Genomic DNA, 19,041 nt, shown 5'->3' with positions numbered 1-19,041 from the left:
AGCATAGGCTCACAGAAAAAGACAGATGTGACTAACCAGGCAGGTGCTTGAGGACCACAGTTTTACCTACTTGAACTCATAGAGGCACACAAAGGGATCCTGGGAAACCAGGAACGGAGGGAAGGTTGGAGCAGAAACAGTGGAAAGTCAGAAAAGTGTATATATATACATCAGTGAATCCGTAGCCTCAGGAGACAATAGGACAATCCGGTCTCCGCCTCCAGGGTGTACTCACGGAAAGGATTGACGAAGTAAAGGACAAAATGAACCAAAATGCATCAGTATTGCAGTGTGAACACCAGAACTGGAGTGAGAATTAGTGTAAGGTTGGAAGTGTACCAGGAAGCGTTTCCTTATATATAGAGCCGAAGGCAGGGACACACAGTGCCCCCTTGGGTGCCTTGGTGGCAGGGACACAGACATGGTTCCTCTGGCAGGTGGTGACTATGATATTTCTTCTTCCTCGCATCTCTGATCCTAACCATGGCTGTGCGCCACAGGCTTTCTGTTCGCCACATGACACCAGGGGCAGACCCAACCACGGATGCACTGCTCCAGAGGGCAGGGGTAGTGCCAGGGGAAACCATCCACAGAAAGCTCCCAAGAGAGAGGCAGAGTGAGGCTGTAATGGACTGTCCAGCAATGTATTTTCTGCCCCTCACTGCCCTCACGTCATATTATTTGCGTGCACGTGTGTATTTGTGTGTGTGTCAGTGTTAGTGTCAGAGGTGCTTACAGTCCTAGTCACTGACTGGGCAACACCTAAAGCCATAAAAGCCACCTTCTGTCTCAGAGTCTGGTACCAGGCACATGCATGCGAGGCAGCCTTCCTGCCTCGGCCCCACAGTCAATGAACAAATGGCACTTATGGCCCCCAGCCAATCATGATACATTTCTTCCACCATTTCAAGGTCGTCAAATTTTCCTAACACCAATAAAATACGTTTCTACCTACCTGAATGATAGTGAGCACCAGAGTTCCAAATGCTGTGACCCCTCATGCTTTAATTAAAACAGTTATCCGTTTTTTCCAACAGTAGCTTAATGCTGCTCAAATTCTGCAACAAAATGCTAAGCAACAACAAACATATGACAATTTTATAAGTATCATTATAACAATTCATGCCCTTCAAACAAATGTTGAAAATCAAGACTGACAGTTTTATTGCAAGATGGTCGCAGTTTGGGCGTGGCTTGGCTACTTGCCAAAATGCCATATAAATCAACAATACCCGTCCACAAGGCAAAAAAGTATGTATATACCGTGTGTAGAATGCTTATCGTTTTCTATCATACGGAGTGTATATATCACAAAAATGTAGATGTTTTTGCAAAAATAACCTATTATTTACTCATGGTTAATTGCTATACATAAAATGATAGAAAACGACAAGCGTTCTACACACGGTATATACATACTTTTTTGCCTTGTGGACGGGTATAGTTGATTTGTGTGATTATTGAGTGGAGGGCTACCCGTTCCCACAAAATATCCCTCTGGGCTCCTTATTGATATATACTTGCCAAAATGGCCATGTCAGCATGGTGCTCTGTACCTGAATCTATTATTCACCAACATCCACCTTTTTTTATACCGTCCCCCTGCAACCCGAAGAGGGGGGCTATGACTGCGGAGACACAGTGAACCTGTGGAGTAAATGCTAGCACTTATGTTCCCAGAGATGGCATTCAGGTCATTGCAGCCTCAAAGCCCTGATGGCAACAAAGGCGACAATAAGCCTTGGAACCCACCTGTGCTGCACTTGCTGAGCCAAGCACTCCCTTAAACCCTCTCTCATGCCCACTGGCCCACAGGCGCGGTGGAGGAGCTCCTACAAAACAGGTCCTGCATCAGGGGAGGCACTCGTGAATGTTGTGGGCAGCTGTGGCTGCCATCTTGCTAGTCTCAAACCCTGCCATGTGGCCCTGGTCAGGAGCCCATCCTTGGGGGAGAAGACAGGTCACAACCAGACTAGACTATCTCACCAAGAGAAGAGAATGCCAAAATGCCCACATTGATGAGGCAGAACGGAGAACCTCCACCCCATAATGACAATGTAGGGATCACCAATGAGGTTATTTAAAATCAAGAAAGTACTGGCAGATATCTCAGGAAAAAGCTGAGATTATTAAGCGCGCTCATGTAGCAGTAAACACGAGTGCCTGCCTGAGTCAATTTGCATGGGCAGACCTAAAGTCTTCATTGGGAATGTTCTTACAAACCTGTTTGAATGTCCTAGCTTCCAAGACACGTTTCTGATAGAAAGAGCACACCAGCCCTTGGCCCCAGTACCTCCACCAATAACCACCCTGAGACCTGTAATTACAGACGACTTAACTAACTTCACTGCTACACAGTGCTACAGCTTGCCAGGAAAGAAGACCCTCTTTGGTTTCAATTATTAGTTATTATTAGAGATTTGTAAAGCGCATAGCTGCCCTAGGTCTTCCGAGCGCTGAGCAGTCAGGTACTGAGTATGGGCAGGTTATGCCTTAAAGATATTGCAGGTTTTGATCTTTTTGCGGAACTGCAGTTCTCCATCTATCAGTCTGTGTTCAAGCGGTAGGGAGTTCCAGAGTTTGGGAGCTAGGTGGGAGAAAGATCTTCCCCCCATTTTTCCCTCCTGACTGTCTGTTTTAGCCGTTCTTCTGTGCTAGATCGCAACTTCCTCTTTGGAATATAAGAGAAGATTAGCCTCCCTTACTTTTTTTGGTGCTTTATTGTGCCGTGCTCCATGTATGATGACCAGTACCTTGAATTTTATTCTGGCCTCTGCTGGGAGCCAGTGGAGTCTAAGTAGATCATTTTTTATCAATTCCTGTGAAGGGATGTCACACAGCAATCTTGCGGCAGCATTCTGGGCTACCTGCAGTTTCTGAGTATCATATTTAGGTGCCCCCAGGAACAGTGAATTTCCATAGTCCAATCGCGAAGTTACCAGAGAGTGGATCACTGTTTTCCTTAGTTGTGTGGGAATTCTGTCTAAGATTTTTCGCAAATTTCTGAGAAGTCCGAAGCAAGTTGCTGTGACCTTGTTAGCCTGTGTGATCATAGAGAGATCTGTTTCTAGCCAGAATCCAAAGTTTTTTACTGTTTCTACCGGATCGGGTAGTTTACCTAAGCAGGCCATGCTATAATGGGCCTGGGTATTGCCTTATTTCCAAGGAGCAATAGCTCAGTTTTAATGCTCTGTCATAAGCATTTACCCAGACTATATTGTCAAAGTGTAGGTGGCTTGGTGTAAGTTCACTGAGGTGAAGAAGATCCTGCATCACAGAGAAAGTGAGTACACCATGCACTACGCCAAACTTAGAATTGAGCTGCAAAGGAAACCCCAGACCTTCACATATGTGAAAAAAGGTGTCAAATGTGTGAAGGGACGATACATAAGAATCAAAAACCACAATTCAGGCCACTGCAGACATTGAACTCTTGACCCGCATGAGTAACATGGAATGACCATACTGGCCCCACTGACCCCATATAGAAGTCCATGCACTGTGTGTCCCCCATGAGGCACTATGAACTGTATTAAGACACGATGCATAATGTATGCCACAGTTCTTTGATCCGAATCTTGACCTGCCTGTATAGGTGTTCTGAGATGGACGAGAGGGTTAGATATGGGACAGAGAGAGCATTCTTCTTCATTCCTCCAGTCATGATTCAAGGTCCCACCAAGCACAGGTAGAGCATTGTTGATTGTTTTGGGGGTGCACTTCTTGGGGTATCGCTTAACTTACACCTGTTGGAGTCGTGTTTTTTTTATGATTGTTGACCTCTTGGTTTGTACATTGTGATGACTGTATGTTCGTCCTTGGGCCTTTTACATGGGGTTGACGATGATTCTAAAGAATTAATTGTTTGATACTGCTAATAAACAGATTTAAACTAAAACACAGACACATCATGTGAGTCATCCAGTGCCCATATTCCACAGGTCTGACTCCACACCGCACTCCAGGGTCTCACTTCACACCTTTTCCACAGGTCTCACTCCACACCGTATTCTACGGTCCCACTCCACACCATATTCCACAGGTCTGACTCCACCCCATATTTCACAGGTCTCACTCCACACCATATTCCACAGGTCTGACTCCACCCCAAATTACACAGGTCTCACTCCACACCATATTTCACAGGTCTCACTCCATACCATATTTCATAGTTCTCACTCCACACCATATTCCACGGTCTCACTCCACACCTTTTCCACAGGTCTCACTCCACACCATATTCCACAGGTCTCACTCCACACCATATTTCACAGGTCTCACTTCACACCATATTCCACAGGTCTGATTCCACACCGTATTGCACAGGTCTCACTCCACACCATATTCCACAGGTTTGACTCGACATCGTATTGCACAGGTCTCACTCCATCCCATATTCCACAGGTCTCACTTCGCACCGTATTCCACGATCTCACTCCACACCGTATTCCATGATTTCACTCCACACCGTATTCCATGATCTCACTCCACACCATATTCCACAGGTCTCACTCCACACCGTATTCCACAGGTCTCACTCCACACCATATTCCACAGGTCTCACTCCACACCATATTCCAAGATCTCTCCCCACACCGTATTCCCCAGTACTCACTCCACACCATATTTCACAGGTCTCACTCCACACCGTAGTCCACAGGATTGACTCCACACCATCTTCTATGGGTCGCACTACACACCATATTCCACAGGTCTGACTCCACACCGTATTCCCCAGGCCTCACGCCACACCATTGTGAAAGATTACAAAATCTCTCCAAAAACACTGAGTAGATAAAAGTTTTTCTCGGTGACAAAAGTGCGAGAAATTCTTTCTTGTTGCTACTGCCTATATGTCGTACAGCTCCATTCATTTTCATCTGCTAGAGCAGTAGACCCGGAAGGAGTTCTTCAGGAGGAAGTGGAGAGGGAACCGCATTGCCAAGTTATAAGGGAAGGCGCCGTTTTTCTCCTCTTTTTTTCTGTGGTATCTTATTAAAAAAAGACATAATGACGTTGACAACAGTAGGGTATGGAATTCTCGATAGGAAAATGCTAAAAGCGTCTGTCAAAAGTGTTCCTGTTCCTTGATGATTGCTTAGAGCCTCGGTGGATCTGACTTTCTGAGTAAAAATCACATTAATAGCATGAAGTCAGACAACAGTATGTTTCAATCATACATTTTCAATTTTCTTGATTTGACTCAGGAAATGTGTCCTTATCACTTACAAGCCATGAGATTCAATACAAAGGAAGTACTTTGAATGAAGTTTGTATTTTATCTTGTAGGAAATGAGGAATCTTCTGGCTTTTGGGCTGGTCTTGGTTGCGCTCTTTCCATTAAACCCAGGTGAGTACGTCCTGTACTAGTACTTTCATCTGTTTAGTATGTGTGATTCACGAGCTACCCACATGCATGGGTTGAAAGCAAATGCTTATTTGTCTATATGTAGTATGCTACTGATACGGATTACTTAGCTGCCAAGGTGCATGTCTCGCTAGCGAGAAATTTAGTTTTTCAGTATGGGGGCTTGAACCCGCCCCTCTTCTCCATTGGCTGGCTTCCTAAACGGAGGCCAGCCATTGGAGGAGAGGGGCATCACTCCGTTCAAGCAGGAATCGGGGGGATGTTTTTTAGCTTTTTTTTCTGTTTTTTTCCTCTCCTCTTTCCATTGGCTGGAATTTTACATTCCAGCCAATGGGAAGAAGAGAGAAGGAAAACACGCCCCGAATCCAAAAATGATGCTGGTTTCTCCGAGGCATTTCTGCCTCGCCTCGGAGAAAGATGGTTGTAGTTAAAGGTTCAGTCCCGGATCTTCGAAGCTGTAGTTCTGACTTCAGTTTCATGACTTGCAGGACTTCTGTTCTTAGATCGGCATGGTGTCTAAGTTCCCAGTTAAGTCTTTGGTTTGGAAGATCCTCACGAGTAACTTGTAACACAGCCTGGTTGCCCCCGGTCTTCCCCCTGCCGTACTTCGGCTCTTTCTGGAGCTGCTCGGCTCCACTCGCCTTCCCTCTGCCCGCAGCCCTCCTCCGTCCCGCTCTTTCGCTTCCCCTTCCCTCTGCCCGTAGCCCTCCTCCGTCGCCCCTTCGCTGGGGCAGCTGTGCGCCAAATAAAAGTTATTAACATAACATAACATAACTCCCAGCACTCGCGGGACAATGGCGTGCGTTATTGGTATACACAGTCCGTGATTGGATGTGTCCATGTCCTCAAATTCAGTGGTGCGACTTCTATCGACCTTCAAAGAATGAGAGGCTAATTTGTCACACCTGGATTTCATCATTTTAGGCGAGGACACCACAATCACCCACATATTTTACTTGTTGAATTATGTGCCACAGTAACAAGCGAAGTTTGCTGGCCTCGCCAAGCGCTATTCTTGTCTTAGCCCCTCGCTCGAGGTTGGGGGACTTGCACCAGGCGCACGACCAATAACAGAGCACCTCGAAGCGGCCAGGGCGCCTTGAATAAACAAGCCCTCATCCCTTAAGATGTTTAAAGTAAGATTGCAAAGTGCTTGTCACGGTTTGGTTAATGTACCCCTACAAGAGGCTTTCATAAATACCAGAACACATCTTCAGTCAGATTTGAATACAGATTTAGGTTTTAAAGCCGGGCTTGGCACTTAGCAAAGAGGATGCCGTGTAGCCAAGCACTGGGATGGAGGGCTCCGGCAGCCGAGGATGTGTGCGTAGACAACGGTGCTGGGGCGGTGGGGGGGGAGGGAGTTGGGCCTTCTGGACAGGCAGCCCAGTCTAACTACAAGCACGGCTCATCCACGACCGGTCACAGCCTGCACGACACTCTACCTGCTTCGAGACACCTCTGGCATAGCACGTCACTCAAGCGGTGGGTGCACGCCTGCTGTTACAAATGTGTCAATATTTCACGGAACTTCTCTACCTGAAGATATATATGTATGTGCCCCGCCCCCTTTTTGATCTCTTACTCCCTTTGTCCCTTCCTGGTGTTACCTACTCACCCTTGCAGAGGTTTTGCTTCTAGTTCCTCACCTTTCCCCTTTTATGCCCTCTCCCCGTTCACGCACCCAGGTGGTTCATCTGGTTTTAAAGTTGTTGGTGGTTTTTCGGGTTGCTGGTTTAGTTTAGCTAAGTTGTTCGCAGCTTGCATTGCAAGAGTGAAAGTATTATAATGTAGGACCATTTTATCTGCGCTGGTTACGTTTTTGAGCAGTGCTTATTGTCATATTGACAAATTACGTATTTAAGGGAGTAATTTTTAGTAGCAGCGTTTGCTTCGTACTTAGCTAAAATGCAGTTGAAGCAATGTTTCTTAGGTTGCGTCTCCTTTTTGCCCTTCTGTCTTTACTAATGTTCCCTGATTTCGCCCGTTTTCTTGCCTCTTCTTGCTTCTGTTCCCTCGTTGTGATTGTTTTTATGGCGTCTGTTCCCTCGTTGTGCTTGCTTTCCTGGCCCCTCGTTGTGCTTGCTCTCCTGCCCCCTCGTTGTGCTTGCTCTCCTGCCCCCTCGTTGTGCTTGCTCTCCTGCCCCCTCGTTGTGCTTGCTCTCCTGTCCCCTCGTTGTGCTTGCTCTCATACTCCCTGGTTCTGCTTGCTCTCCTGCCCTCTCTTTGTGCTTGCTTTCCTGCCCCCTGTTTCCTTGTTGTGCTTGCTTTCCTGCCCCTGTTACCTTGTTGTGAGCATTTTTTCTGGCCTCTGTTTCCTCGTTGTGAGCGTTTTTTCTGGCCTCTGTTCCCTGTGTGTGGCTCTGTGTGTGTGTGTGTGTGTGTGTGTGCGTGTGGCTCTGTGTGTGTGTGTGGGTGTGGCTCTGTGTGGCTCTGTGTGTGTGTGTGGCTCTGTGTGTGTGGCTCTGTGTGTGTGTGGCTCTGTGTGTGTGTGGGTGGCTCTGTTTGTGTGTGTGTTTGTGGCTCTGTGTGTGTGTGTGTGGCTCTGTGTGTGTGTGTGTGTGTTGGGCTCTGTGTGTTGAGCTCTATCTGTGTGTGTGGGGCTCTGTCTGTGTGTGTGTGGCTCTGTCTGTCTGTGTGGCTCTGCCTGTCTGTGTGTGTGGCTCTGCCTGTCTGTCTGTGTGTGTGGCTCTGTCTGTCGGTGTGTGGGGCTCTGTCTGTGTGTGTGGCTCTGTCTGTCTGTATGTATGTGGCTCTGTGTCTGTGTGTGTGTCTCTCTGTTTGTGTGTGGCTCTGTGTGTGTGTGGCTCCGTGTGGGTAGGTTTTTTTTTGTAGGTGGCTCTATGTGTGGGTGGCTCTGTGTGTGTGGGTGGCTCTGTGTGTGTGTGTAGGTGGCTCTGTGTGGGTGGCTCTGTGTGGGTGGCTCTGTGTGTGTGTGGGTGGCTCTGTATGGGTATCTCTGTGTGTGTGTGGGTGGCTCTGTGTTGGTGGCTCTCTGTGTGTGTGGGTGGCTCTATGTGAATGACTCTGTGTGGGTGGCTCTGTATGTGTGTGTGGCTCTGTGTGGGTGCAAATGCAATAGGTCTCGCATTTGTGAGCGATTAAGCTATTGGCATTGTAAATGACAATGCTATTTATTTATGTTTTAAAAACAAAAACATAAATAAAAATAATGTCATGAGCAATGCCAATAGCTCTAACTTTAACAATGCCGAGACCATTGCATTGTAAATGCTTATTAATCATGACATGGAACCGGTTAATTAAAGTTGGTTCAGCTGGTTCCCATAGTCATTTTTAATACACAACATCCCCACACTCTACTCACCCCTGTTTATGCACCTCACATATCACACACATCTGCTTCATCATCGGCCAAGATCACAGATAAAAGATCTCAGGAAAAGAGCCTCCCTGCTGGGCCCATTGGGCATTGCAGCGCTGGCCAAACAAGGAGCTACCCGATGATGAAGCATTACATCCTTCGGAGTGTGTGACGGCCCTTCCTCCTCATAGGAGCACTCCCCCCAGTATAGGACCTTACCTCCCTCCCTTTTTCTTGCAGGAACACACCTCTTGTTTTCACAGCAGTACATACCTTGAGGCTCCTATGCTACACCTTTTTTTGCCCCCGATCCCTCCTTGTTTATTTGTTATAAGCAGACAGGCACTCACAGTAAACAGAGCAGTGTGGAAATTACAGTAACAAGCACATCTATTTTTTAATATTTAAATGTCTTTACAAATTGTACAATCCAAGTAGAAAATCGGCCACACAACAGCCAAAGTACAATATTAATGATTAAAGCAGGGCAAAGAGATTGTTGGCGTGTCAAAATAGTATGTATACACATGTTATGTTTTCAATATATATTGCCTATATGGATAAGGATAGAATGTGTGTGTGCATACTACATGAAAGGAAAACATCCTACAATGTTATTATTGAAACATTTAATTATCTTTTATATTTAAAGCACATAGGTCTGTAGAAACATTGAAGATACTGTTCATACATCTTAAAGGATAAAAAAAAATCCACTGTCAGATGGAATCAACACATCCTCTTTGCACATGTGACCAGACAGACAAACTACTATACCCTCGTGTTCTTTCAATCACCCAGTCCAGAATACTGGATCGAAGGATCCCAAATCATATTAAACGTCTTAGAGCAACCCTGGCTTCATATAAAACCTTTTACGCCTCCATGCACCAGTCCATATTACTACATCATATATTGAATTTTGGGATTCATACCTTCCCCGAATCTGTATTAAGACATACATTGCCACTGCCTTCTACCCTGCATGGGGGAGGCGTTGGGGGTCGTCATCTCTCCATATCTCATACAACATAACCTTTCCCTCCATAAGAACAAACACCCTTCACTCTTTATAAAGCTTCATGAATAGATTTCCTGAGCATTGCAATGCAGGGACACAACTATATGGTATGGTAAAGTAGGGTAGAAAGACCCCAGCATATTGTAGCTGCTCAAACACGAATTATCTTATGAAACCCTATTCGTATTGCTTTCTCCCTGGGGTCAATAATCACCTGTTCCCAATCTGCTTAGTCAATTTCTCATTCTAGTTACACGTCATTAGACACCTAGCACGTCTTCCCCCATATTTCTCAGTTTTGAAATCACAGTTCTGTCCTACAATGTGAAACCTTTCAGTCTCTTGAGGTAATGCAGAAGTTTCCTTCACAACCAGGTAATTTTTTTGATAACTCTGTCACATTATTCTAAATGGCCGCCTGAGGAGGAGCTGCACTGGGGGGCTCCTGGTTCTGGGATCACCTTCGGGTGTAAATCCCTGTTAAACCATCCAGCCTGCCCTACCCTCCGTCCACCTTCCTCGACCGGAACATTGACACCGGCGACACATGACTTCAAATCGGAAAAATTAGGACCGATTCTTACTGTGATCTCCTGTCCGGTCTCTGGGCAGCTTAGCATGCGGAGAGTTTGTTGTGGCCAAGGGATCAGGCGAATGGAGTGCTGAGGAGTACTCGGGGACCAGGCGACGGACCATTGACACATTTTCGAAGCTGGTTGCGGTGTGCCGGGAAGCAGGTCCGGAGGAAATAGATCAGTTTTTCAGTGGGGGTGAACTATGGCCTGAGAGTACCGCGACAGGGGACCTGAAGCAGGGCTCGTCATTGGAGCGGCTGTGCGGGAACAGGCGCAGGAACAGGGGAGCGGCGCAAGGAACCGCGATTGCGCCACCGGAGCGGCGTGAGGAATACTGGTTGCGATACCGGGAACCCGGCACCGGTGAGGAGCATAGACATAAAGGACGGACAAGCGATGGTGAGGAGAGAGCCACTATAAAGGCTCTGGATCTCCCAGTCGGTGTTCCAGCAGACTGGGGGGCTGGACAGGGAAGGTCCCCACCTGATTACACACGGCTACCGGGGAATATGTTTATAAAACCGAAGCTATGAGATTGCTACGGCATGCCTGACCCTAAGATGGCGGCCAGAGCAGACAAAAAGTGACGAACAGCGAACTGACAACTTGAGACTATCACAGAGAGACAACAAATAGTGAAAGGAATGTCTCAGTCCCTTATCGGAGGAGGAAAGGGAAGCTGATAATTAAAGGAAATAGAGAAAGGACTATCGAAGTTTAGAATTTAGGGAAATAGAGAAAGGACAATCGAAACTGTGGACATATTGAAATAACTTAAGTTATACCAGAATACCTAAGACACAGCTTATCAAGAGCGAACTAATTTAACAACCGTTAATAGGAAACACCATTATCATTGAAAGAATAACTGAAGTAAATAATTACTAGAAGGAGGATAACTATCTCTACCTCCACTTAACGCGGAATTAAGATGGATGAAAGGCACCTTGCTGCTGCTGGCTCCAATGCCTTGAACATAGAATACCCCTCTAAACTATCCAAAGCTGCTGCAAAAAAATTCAAACACAACACCCTAAGAAAAAATCCGGACAAACTGTTTTACGACCCTTATTTTAATGTAGCTAAAGGCTTAATATTGAACGACCTGATATTCTACACAAAGAAATCGGCTCAATGGCGTAATGCCATTATAAAAATGCTTTCCATAAAATCTACGAGAAACATCCCACATGGCACAAAAATAATGACCGCATCTTCAGTAAGATGCAGAGCAGACTTATGCATAACCATTTACAAAACTGGAATAGTGCTAATACAAGCTGGGGACAACGAACTAAAGAACTTTGAAAAGATATTTCAAATGGTAAAAGAATCACTGGAGGGGCCAAGATATCCACAACACCAGTCTCCAGCAGGACACACCCCTGACAATAACACCGTTAATACGACCGAGGACGCCAATAGATATGAAGGCCTCCACGAACAAACCAATAGCCCGAGAGATATTATCGAATGTGACTCGAGTTTACCAGAGAAGGAGGTTGAAGGGACAGAGGGAACCATTAATCATGCAATGGCAGAGCATGACCAGCGTCGAAGGGAAGAACAAACACCACCACCAAAAGATCAGACACCACGTTTGGAGCATCCACTGACCCAGAGTGATTCACTCTATGTGAACTGGGAATCGAAGAAAACAGAAGAATCCAACACTCTGCCACACACCTCAAGTACAATACTGGAGGTTTGTAGATTGTCTACAACAAAAACATCCCCACTGGCTTCACCACCAAATGATGAGACATCACGTCTAGAGTGTCCACTGACCCAGAGGGAAGCACTCTATGTGAACCGGGAAGTGAAGAAAACAGAAGAAACAGCAGAAACCAACACTCTGTCACATACTTCAAGCACAATACTGAGAGTTTGTAGACTCTCCCCAACAAAAACACCACCACTGGCTTCACAGAAACCTGATACCACTCTTGTCAACCCAAATAATCTCGGAACCAACAATATATCAAGGGAGAGAAAGAAAAGGACTGTGGCTCGGAGTACTGATCTAAAACAGAGAAGAACTGAATGCAAACCCCGGATATTCAGGACAAACATACCTAAGAAATCGGCCCGAAACCAGAAAGATATTAAAGAGCTCCAAAAGCTGGTTAGCAACCTAGCACTAGAAGCTAGTAACACCTCCAAAGCAATTAGAAGAATCCTTGAGATAACGGCAAGCACCCACTCTAAGATCGCGAATATCCAGAATGTCCTACACTCCTCAAATATTATGTTTAATGGGAGGGCCTTGGCACTAGCTAACAGATTGAATCAACCACATAGAACGAAATCCTTGACGCAAGAGGAAATACTTGGTTTACTCCAAACATACGAACCGTCTGACCTCGGGAGTGAGGAGATAATCAAAACAGTAGCAATCGATTCCAACAGAACATCCAGAAAGAACAGCAGAAAACCCAACCTCAGCATTCTACAACAAGTCCAGTTAACAACAACTGAATCCACTGATAGGGACTTCAGTAAATCAGGGAAACCCCTGTCGTGCCTTCTACTCAATTGTCGATCAGCAACAAATCATGCATCAGATATAGCAGCCCTCATCATCAATAAGGAAATTGATCTGGCAATCCTGACTGAAACTTGGTTAACGGAATCATCTGCTCCAACCATGGATCTTTTAGTACCACCTCAATATAACATTGTCAGACGAGACAGACCAAGAAAAACAGGAGGAGGTATAGCCTGCATTCACCGATCGGAGATTGAGGTCAAAGAAATTCAAGCTGACCCCTTAGAATAATGCGAATACCTAGGGCTTAATTTAAAAGCGGCAAGCAATCAAACATGCAACTTGCATGCGTTCTACCATCCACCAGGTGACAACGCAAAGTTCATAGAGCAGTTAATGGAGATCCTAACTGCCTACCCCAGTATTGATGTAAATAACATATTCCTAGGCGATTTTAATCTACATTGGGACGACCAGAACGATAAGCTGGTTAATAAGCTTAAAGATTTCCTCGACGAGCTAAACCTAACGCAAGCATGCTCGCTACCTACACACCTGAAAGGATCGACCTTAGACTGGATTATTGCAAGAGACAAAAATGCATCAATCCGTTCTATAGACCCTTGTGCTTGGTCCGACCATCATGCAATATCATTTGCGATACCCACAGTGAGAAAGGGCACGACTGTGCAACCCTTTAAGCTTAAAAAATGGACTCGCGACACGAAAGAAACTAATATTGAGCTTCTGGTTGAAAGATGTGAGAGAGACCTAAAGCCACCTAACCATCTACAGAATGTAAATGAGCTTACAGATCACTACATTACGTCAGTCGAAAATATCGTCAACAACACCCTGCCACTAAAACTGAAAAGAGTCACAGAGAAGACAAAAAATCCTTGGTTTAGTGGATCACTGAATGAAGACAGAAGGAAACTGAGAATGGCAGAAAGGAAATGGAGACAACACCCCTCATCCCCGGAGCTGAAAGCTCTCAGAAAAATCAGAAGCCAGTATAACAAAAAGATCATCAATTCCAAAAAGGAATTTATCCGATCAGAATTGGACAATGCCAAAAACAGACCACGAAAACTCTTTGAAATCCTTAAACACCAATCAAACAAACTAGCCAAATCCTCTCAAGAGAACACAATTACTCCGTTAGGCTGTGAAGAATTCTCTACATTTTTTACAGAGAAGGCAAAAGCGCTGGAAGAAGAGCTCACAAATGCGGCAACCACTATACATCCTTTGCCCCCGAAAGATGACATCCAGTCATTAGAATGTACCAAGACCAAAAACGAGGCAAACTGGGACACATTCAAACTATACGACCAGTATAAAATCGCCAAAACGCTGTCAGAAATTAAACCTAATAACCACTACCAAGACCCTCTTCCCGGAAAATGTTTAAGAGATATCAGCCACATTCTGGTTCCAATATGGACCAAAATAATAAATGCATCACTATCTCAAGGGATCCTCCCGGACTGCCTGAAAACAGGTCAAGTGGTTCCCATAATCAAAAAGCCTACAGCGGATGCAACAGATCCAAATAACTTTCGTCCAGTGACTAACATCCCTCTTCTGGCCAAACTAATTGAGAAATGTGTGCAGGGTCAACTAAGCCAACAGATCACCAAATTCTCCTTACTAGACGACTGCCAATCAGGATTCAGAGCAGGACATAGCACGGAAACGGCTATACTACATATTGTGGACGACGCGCTACAAGCCCTAGACCAAAATCGAGCGTGCCTACTGATTCTCCTGGACCTGTCATCTGCATTTGACACGGTAAATCACGAAGCCTTACTGACCAGACTTCGAGATAGGATGGGATTAACAGGAAATGTGCTGAAATGGTTCGACTCTTTCTTACGGAACAGGACACAAAGATTCCTGGTCAATCATTCTACCTCAACTCCATGTTCCAACACAATAGGAGTCCCACAAGGATCGACACTTTCTCTAGACCTGTTTAACTTGTATGTTGAACCACTCACAGAAATTCTCCGAGAAGCACAGATATCCTACCACATGTATGCGGATGATACGCAAATTTACATAAAGGTCGCCTCCGTTGAAGACATTGATCGGATGAACGAGTCCTTAGGAAGGGCATTGCAATGGTTATCCACCAATCACTTGAAGCTAAATGCTCACAAAACAGAGTTCCTTCTAATTTCGCCACCAAGGTGCCAGTCGGAAATAAGGGAATGGACCAAACTAGTGACTGCACTAAACTGCACCCCAACATTAGTCGAATCAGCTAAATCGCTTGGAATCACCCTAGACGAGAACCTCGATATGAAAGCTCACATTAATGCAATGGCCAAAAGTGCCCGCTTCCACCTTAACTACTTAAGGAAAATGAAACCTTACATCTCTGAAGCTGATCTAAAGTTAGCAATCCAATCTCTTGTTATCTCTAGGATTGAATACGGCTGCTCGACCTTAGCAGGCTTACCGAAAATGTCAACAGCTCCGCTAAAAGCCTGCCTCAATGCAGCGGCAAGACTGATCACAGGATCAAGGAAATTTGATCATATATCCCCTCACTTGAAAGCATTAAACTGGCTACCTTATGAAGCCAGAATCCAAATGAAGTTAGCATGTATCACCCATAAAGCGCTTCACTTCAACACTCCTAGATATCTAGCCAAGAAAATCAAGATATCTGGAGGTGACAGGCCAGCTCGGAGTGCCGTTGAACTGCTATTGTGGCCAGCCAGATTCCGAAAGAAAAAGACTTACGACAGAGCATTCTCGGGAGCTGCCCCTAGAATCTGGAATTCTCTTCCTCCAAGCATTAGGAAGATTCGCAATATTGCATCATTTAAGCGGGAAGTGAAGAGCCTCATGATGAGCAAATACTTTGCATAGATACGCTGCCCTGATTTAGGGCTGCTCTCAGAAGGAGAAGCTCCAACTTAAATAATATGAAAGCTAATTGTTGACCAAGACTGGCGATTTATACAAGACGCAGAGGTACTCTTACCTAATGCCCTGAAGGGCAATGTGATAATATATCTGTATCGCACAGCCTAAACCTTACCCTCTCCTACCTCACTCCTGACGGGGTATATGGCATATGATATAAGCTTAGCCTTACCCCACATCTAAATACGAATTGCACGGTATCTGTGTTTCTCATATATAATGTCCCACCCAATCATAGCCACACTATTATCTACCTCATAAGGTCTTTGCTCTCAGAAAGGTTAACACTTTGTTAAGCCAAAACCTTACCATCGCCTACCTCACCTTGACGGGGAAGATGGGTATATGATATATAAGCTTAGCCTTACCCCATCTATTAATGCGAATTGCACATGTGTTTTTGTTTTGCATATATATTGTCACATAACCATATTCATTCTATTATATACCTCATATCTGTTTGTTTCTTTTAATGTCAACACTTTTGATAGTTAATTATTCTGATATTAAGTGCTCTGATACCCACGGGCCTTGCTCGCGCTATTGTCACACAATCATATTCATTCTATTATATACCTCATATCTGTTTGTTTCTTGTAATGTCAACACTTGTGTTAGTTAACTATTCTGATGTTAAGCGCTCTGATACCCACGGGTCTTGTTCGCGCTATATAAAACTCTACAATAAATAAATAAATAAATAAATAGTGTGTAGCTTGTTTCCAAACCTGGACACTGTTTCTGTCACTGCTGGGAGATGCTTCCTCTCTTTCGGTAAATAGCACACAGGTAGTCGCCCCTCCTAGAGCATCTCTGTAGATATTCAGGGATGGCTCTTGTAATGGATCATGTACCCATTCATTATAACCAATGAAAGTGATGCTCATAATCTCAGGTGGGATGGTTCCATTTAAGCTCCTCTGTAGGGTAGCCAGCAGAATTCTTAGAGCAACTCCATGCCAAAGAAGCATCCAGAGGGTTGCCTCTTAGCTCCCCAAAAAACATTATTGATCCTAAAGGGTGTGTGTTGGAGGATACAGAGCAATCTAGTTAAGCTTATCTTTTTATCTAGGGTTGCTCTATACTATATAAAAAGGAGTTATTCAGGATTTAGGGGTTGAGTCTGGGCTCTAATTAGATTGCACTTAAAAAGCACATCTTATCCATTGTGACAAATATTTGAATCTCAGTTGGCGCAGTAGCTTATCCCTCAAAGTCCGAGGTGTCAAAGGGTTCAAATTAAAAGGATCAGAATTGATCTTCAAGCCAAAACATCTGCCATAGATCTAAAGTATCTTCTTATAGATACAATAGTACATCATCTGAGAATAAGGATATACAATTCCCTGAATTTACATTCTAGCAGAAGCCACTCACTAGTGCATTTTGCCGAATCCAACACCCCAAATGTTCTATTTAAATTACATAGCCGAGACAGGGGCAGCCCTGATGCATGCAACACTGCAAGTGTAAGACGTCTGACACTGCGCTATTCACCATCTCCCTAAGTTCCTTGTACAGGAGCTAGAGCCAGGCCAAGGTCTTCAATCCTAAACCTGTGTTGGCCATCATTACCAGCATGAAAGTCCATTATATAGAATCATTTGCTTTCTCCATACCAAGGCAACAGACCATTATGTCAGAACTCAAGCCATTTTGTGGTTTCCCAGGACCAGCGAGAATCCGCCTCCCTACCACAACGCAATCCTAGAGTGAGGAAGAACACCCCTGAAGATAATACTAACCTGGGAAAAAGAAAGGTCAAGGTAGAGAGAGAGGCGTGGTTTGGATGTTAATGTAGCTCAGCCCTTCATAAAGACTCTGAAGTCTTTAACAAGAGTGCTTCACTCCAAAGCTCTGACTCAAAATGGCGCTTACTGGGATAAAGTATTGGTAGCGCTGTAACTAGCTCCCTGGATACCAGTTTGCAGCCAGAGAACCAAAAGGAAAGGGAGCATTTGTCCAGTTGCTCTTTGGTTGTAAATGTATTCGCACGATAGTACCAACAATGAAGGAAGCCGTCCATCGGTGAAACCAATAGCTGACCCCTTAGACATGAGCTTCGCAGCCCCAGCCATAAAGGATCTCTCACATTTCCATCTACCAGTTCTCCTGGGCTTCCGACCTGTGTAGGCTTATTCCACTGCTGTAACAGGTTAGGGTGTTTGGAAAAGCAATGTACTTACTGGCTGGGAAAACCTTTCTGTAGATCCGACCTCTGGAGAATCCAGAGTCTGAGACTGATTACTTACACGCTTTTGGTTCCTTTGCAATATAGGCATATATCATGACTGTAAACAGTATTCTCACATTAAGTCTTGTCGACCTTTGTGGCATAAAGCCAGAATTATCAAGAATGAAATAAAGTTCAGATGACCCTATAGAATCTATCATCAACCCTGTTGCCATTAACTTACACTCTACACCGCGTAACCACATTAGCCTGTATAAGGAGCATTGGTCTCTTGGGCTTTCCAGCCAAGGTGTTACTGCAGTCAGTGTAGTACTTGGGTTCAAAGTTGAGAGCCCTGGATGAGCTGCATCCTGGAGGTGGTCAAATTGGTGCCCAATGAATGTTTCAGAACATGGTTTAAACACTTCCACTGGGAAGCAGTTGTGCTTCAGAATCCACTTTAGAGCTGCCATACTGTCTTTTGAATTTTGCAAACCGACCTATCAGTGACGAGGTCGGTTCCCAAAATACAAATGCATTCAGCAAAGGTCAGTGCACAAATTGCGACCACTTTTACTAAATGCATCATTAGTACATGGGGCCCAAGGTAATGGGGTACTTGGCCTCTTCAAGTAGAGCACCTTGGAGCCTGGTGGTTTGACTGGAGCCTGGGAAGGCTTGAAGTTGAAACAGTAATAGTCCTGAAGCTCATTTTGCAAGCATGTGCTGGAAAAGCACGAAAGTAATCAAGTTATTTTACAGATCAGATGTGTTACTTATTATTGCTGAAATCGGTTAAGATTATTTTTACAAGCTATTTTCCTTTTCTATCCAAGTTCTTTCCCAGGAATGCCCCAAACTCAAAGTAAGCAACTGCAAGGAATGTATCCAGTCTGGCCCCGGCTGTGCCTGGTGTAAGAAGTTGGTAAGTAAAGTGATAGTCTGTGTTTGTGTTTGAGGTCAGTGCTTAATATGTAAAAAAGGGAAATGCAGGGGCTTGAAGTTTTTATTACAAACCTGCAGTGGGCGCTGCAGAATGTCCAAATTGACAAATACAAAGGTTGTCTAATCTTGCTTCCACTACATGTCTCAGTCTTCCACCACCCTATGGTCCCAGCCTCTTTATCTCAGCCTTGCAGTTTCTTTTT

At 44.8% G+C, this 19,041-nt stretch overlaps 1 protein-coding gene across 1 annotated transcript in view; it reads left to right on the top strand.

The window, feature by feature from the left end:
• Window positions 1–19,041, top strand: part of ITGB2 (integrin subunit beta 2) — a 466,167-nt gene that overhangs the window by 309,656 nt on the left and 137,470 nt on the right. Inside the window, exons 4-5 of the mRNA XM_086955517.1 lie at window positions 5,290–5,350; window positions 18,730–18,818. Coding sequence (XP_086811643.1) covers window positions 5,293–5,350; window positions 18,730–18,818 — 147 coding nt within the window. The 5' untranslated portion in view covers window positions 5,290–5,292. The remainder of the gene's footprint in view (window positions 1–5,289; window positions 5,351–18,729; window positions 18,819–19,041) is intronic.

Source organism: Lissotriton vulgaris, chromosome 2_1 (genome assembly GCF_964263255.1).
Source record: "Lissotriton vulgaris chromosome 2_1, aLisVul1.2, whole genome shotgun sequence".
NCBI lineage: Eukaryota > Metazoa > Chordata > Amphibia > Caudata > Salamandridae > Lissotriton > Lissotriton vulgaris.
This window is presented reverse-complemented; position numbering and strand designations above follow the sequence as displayed.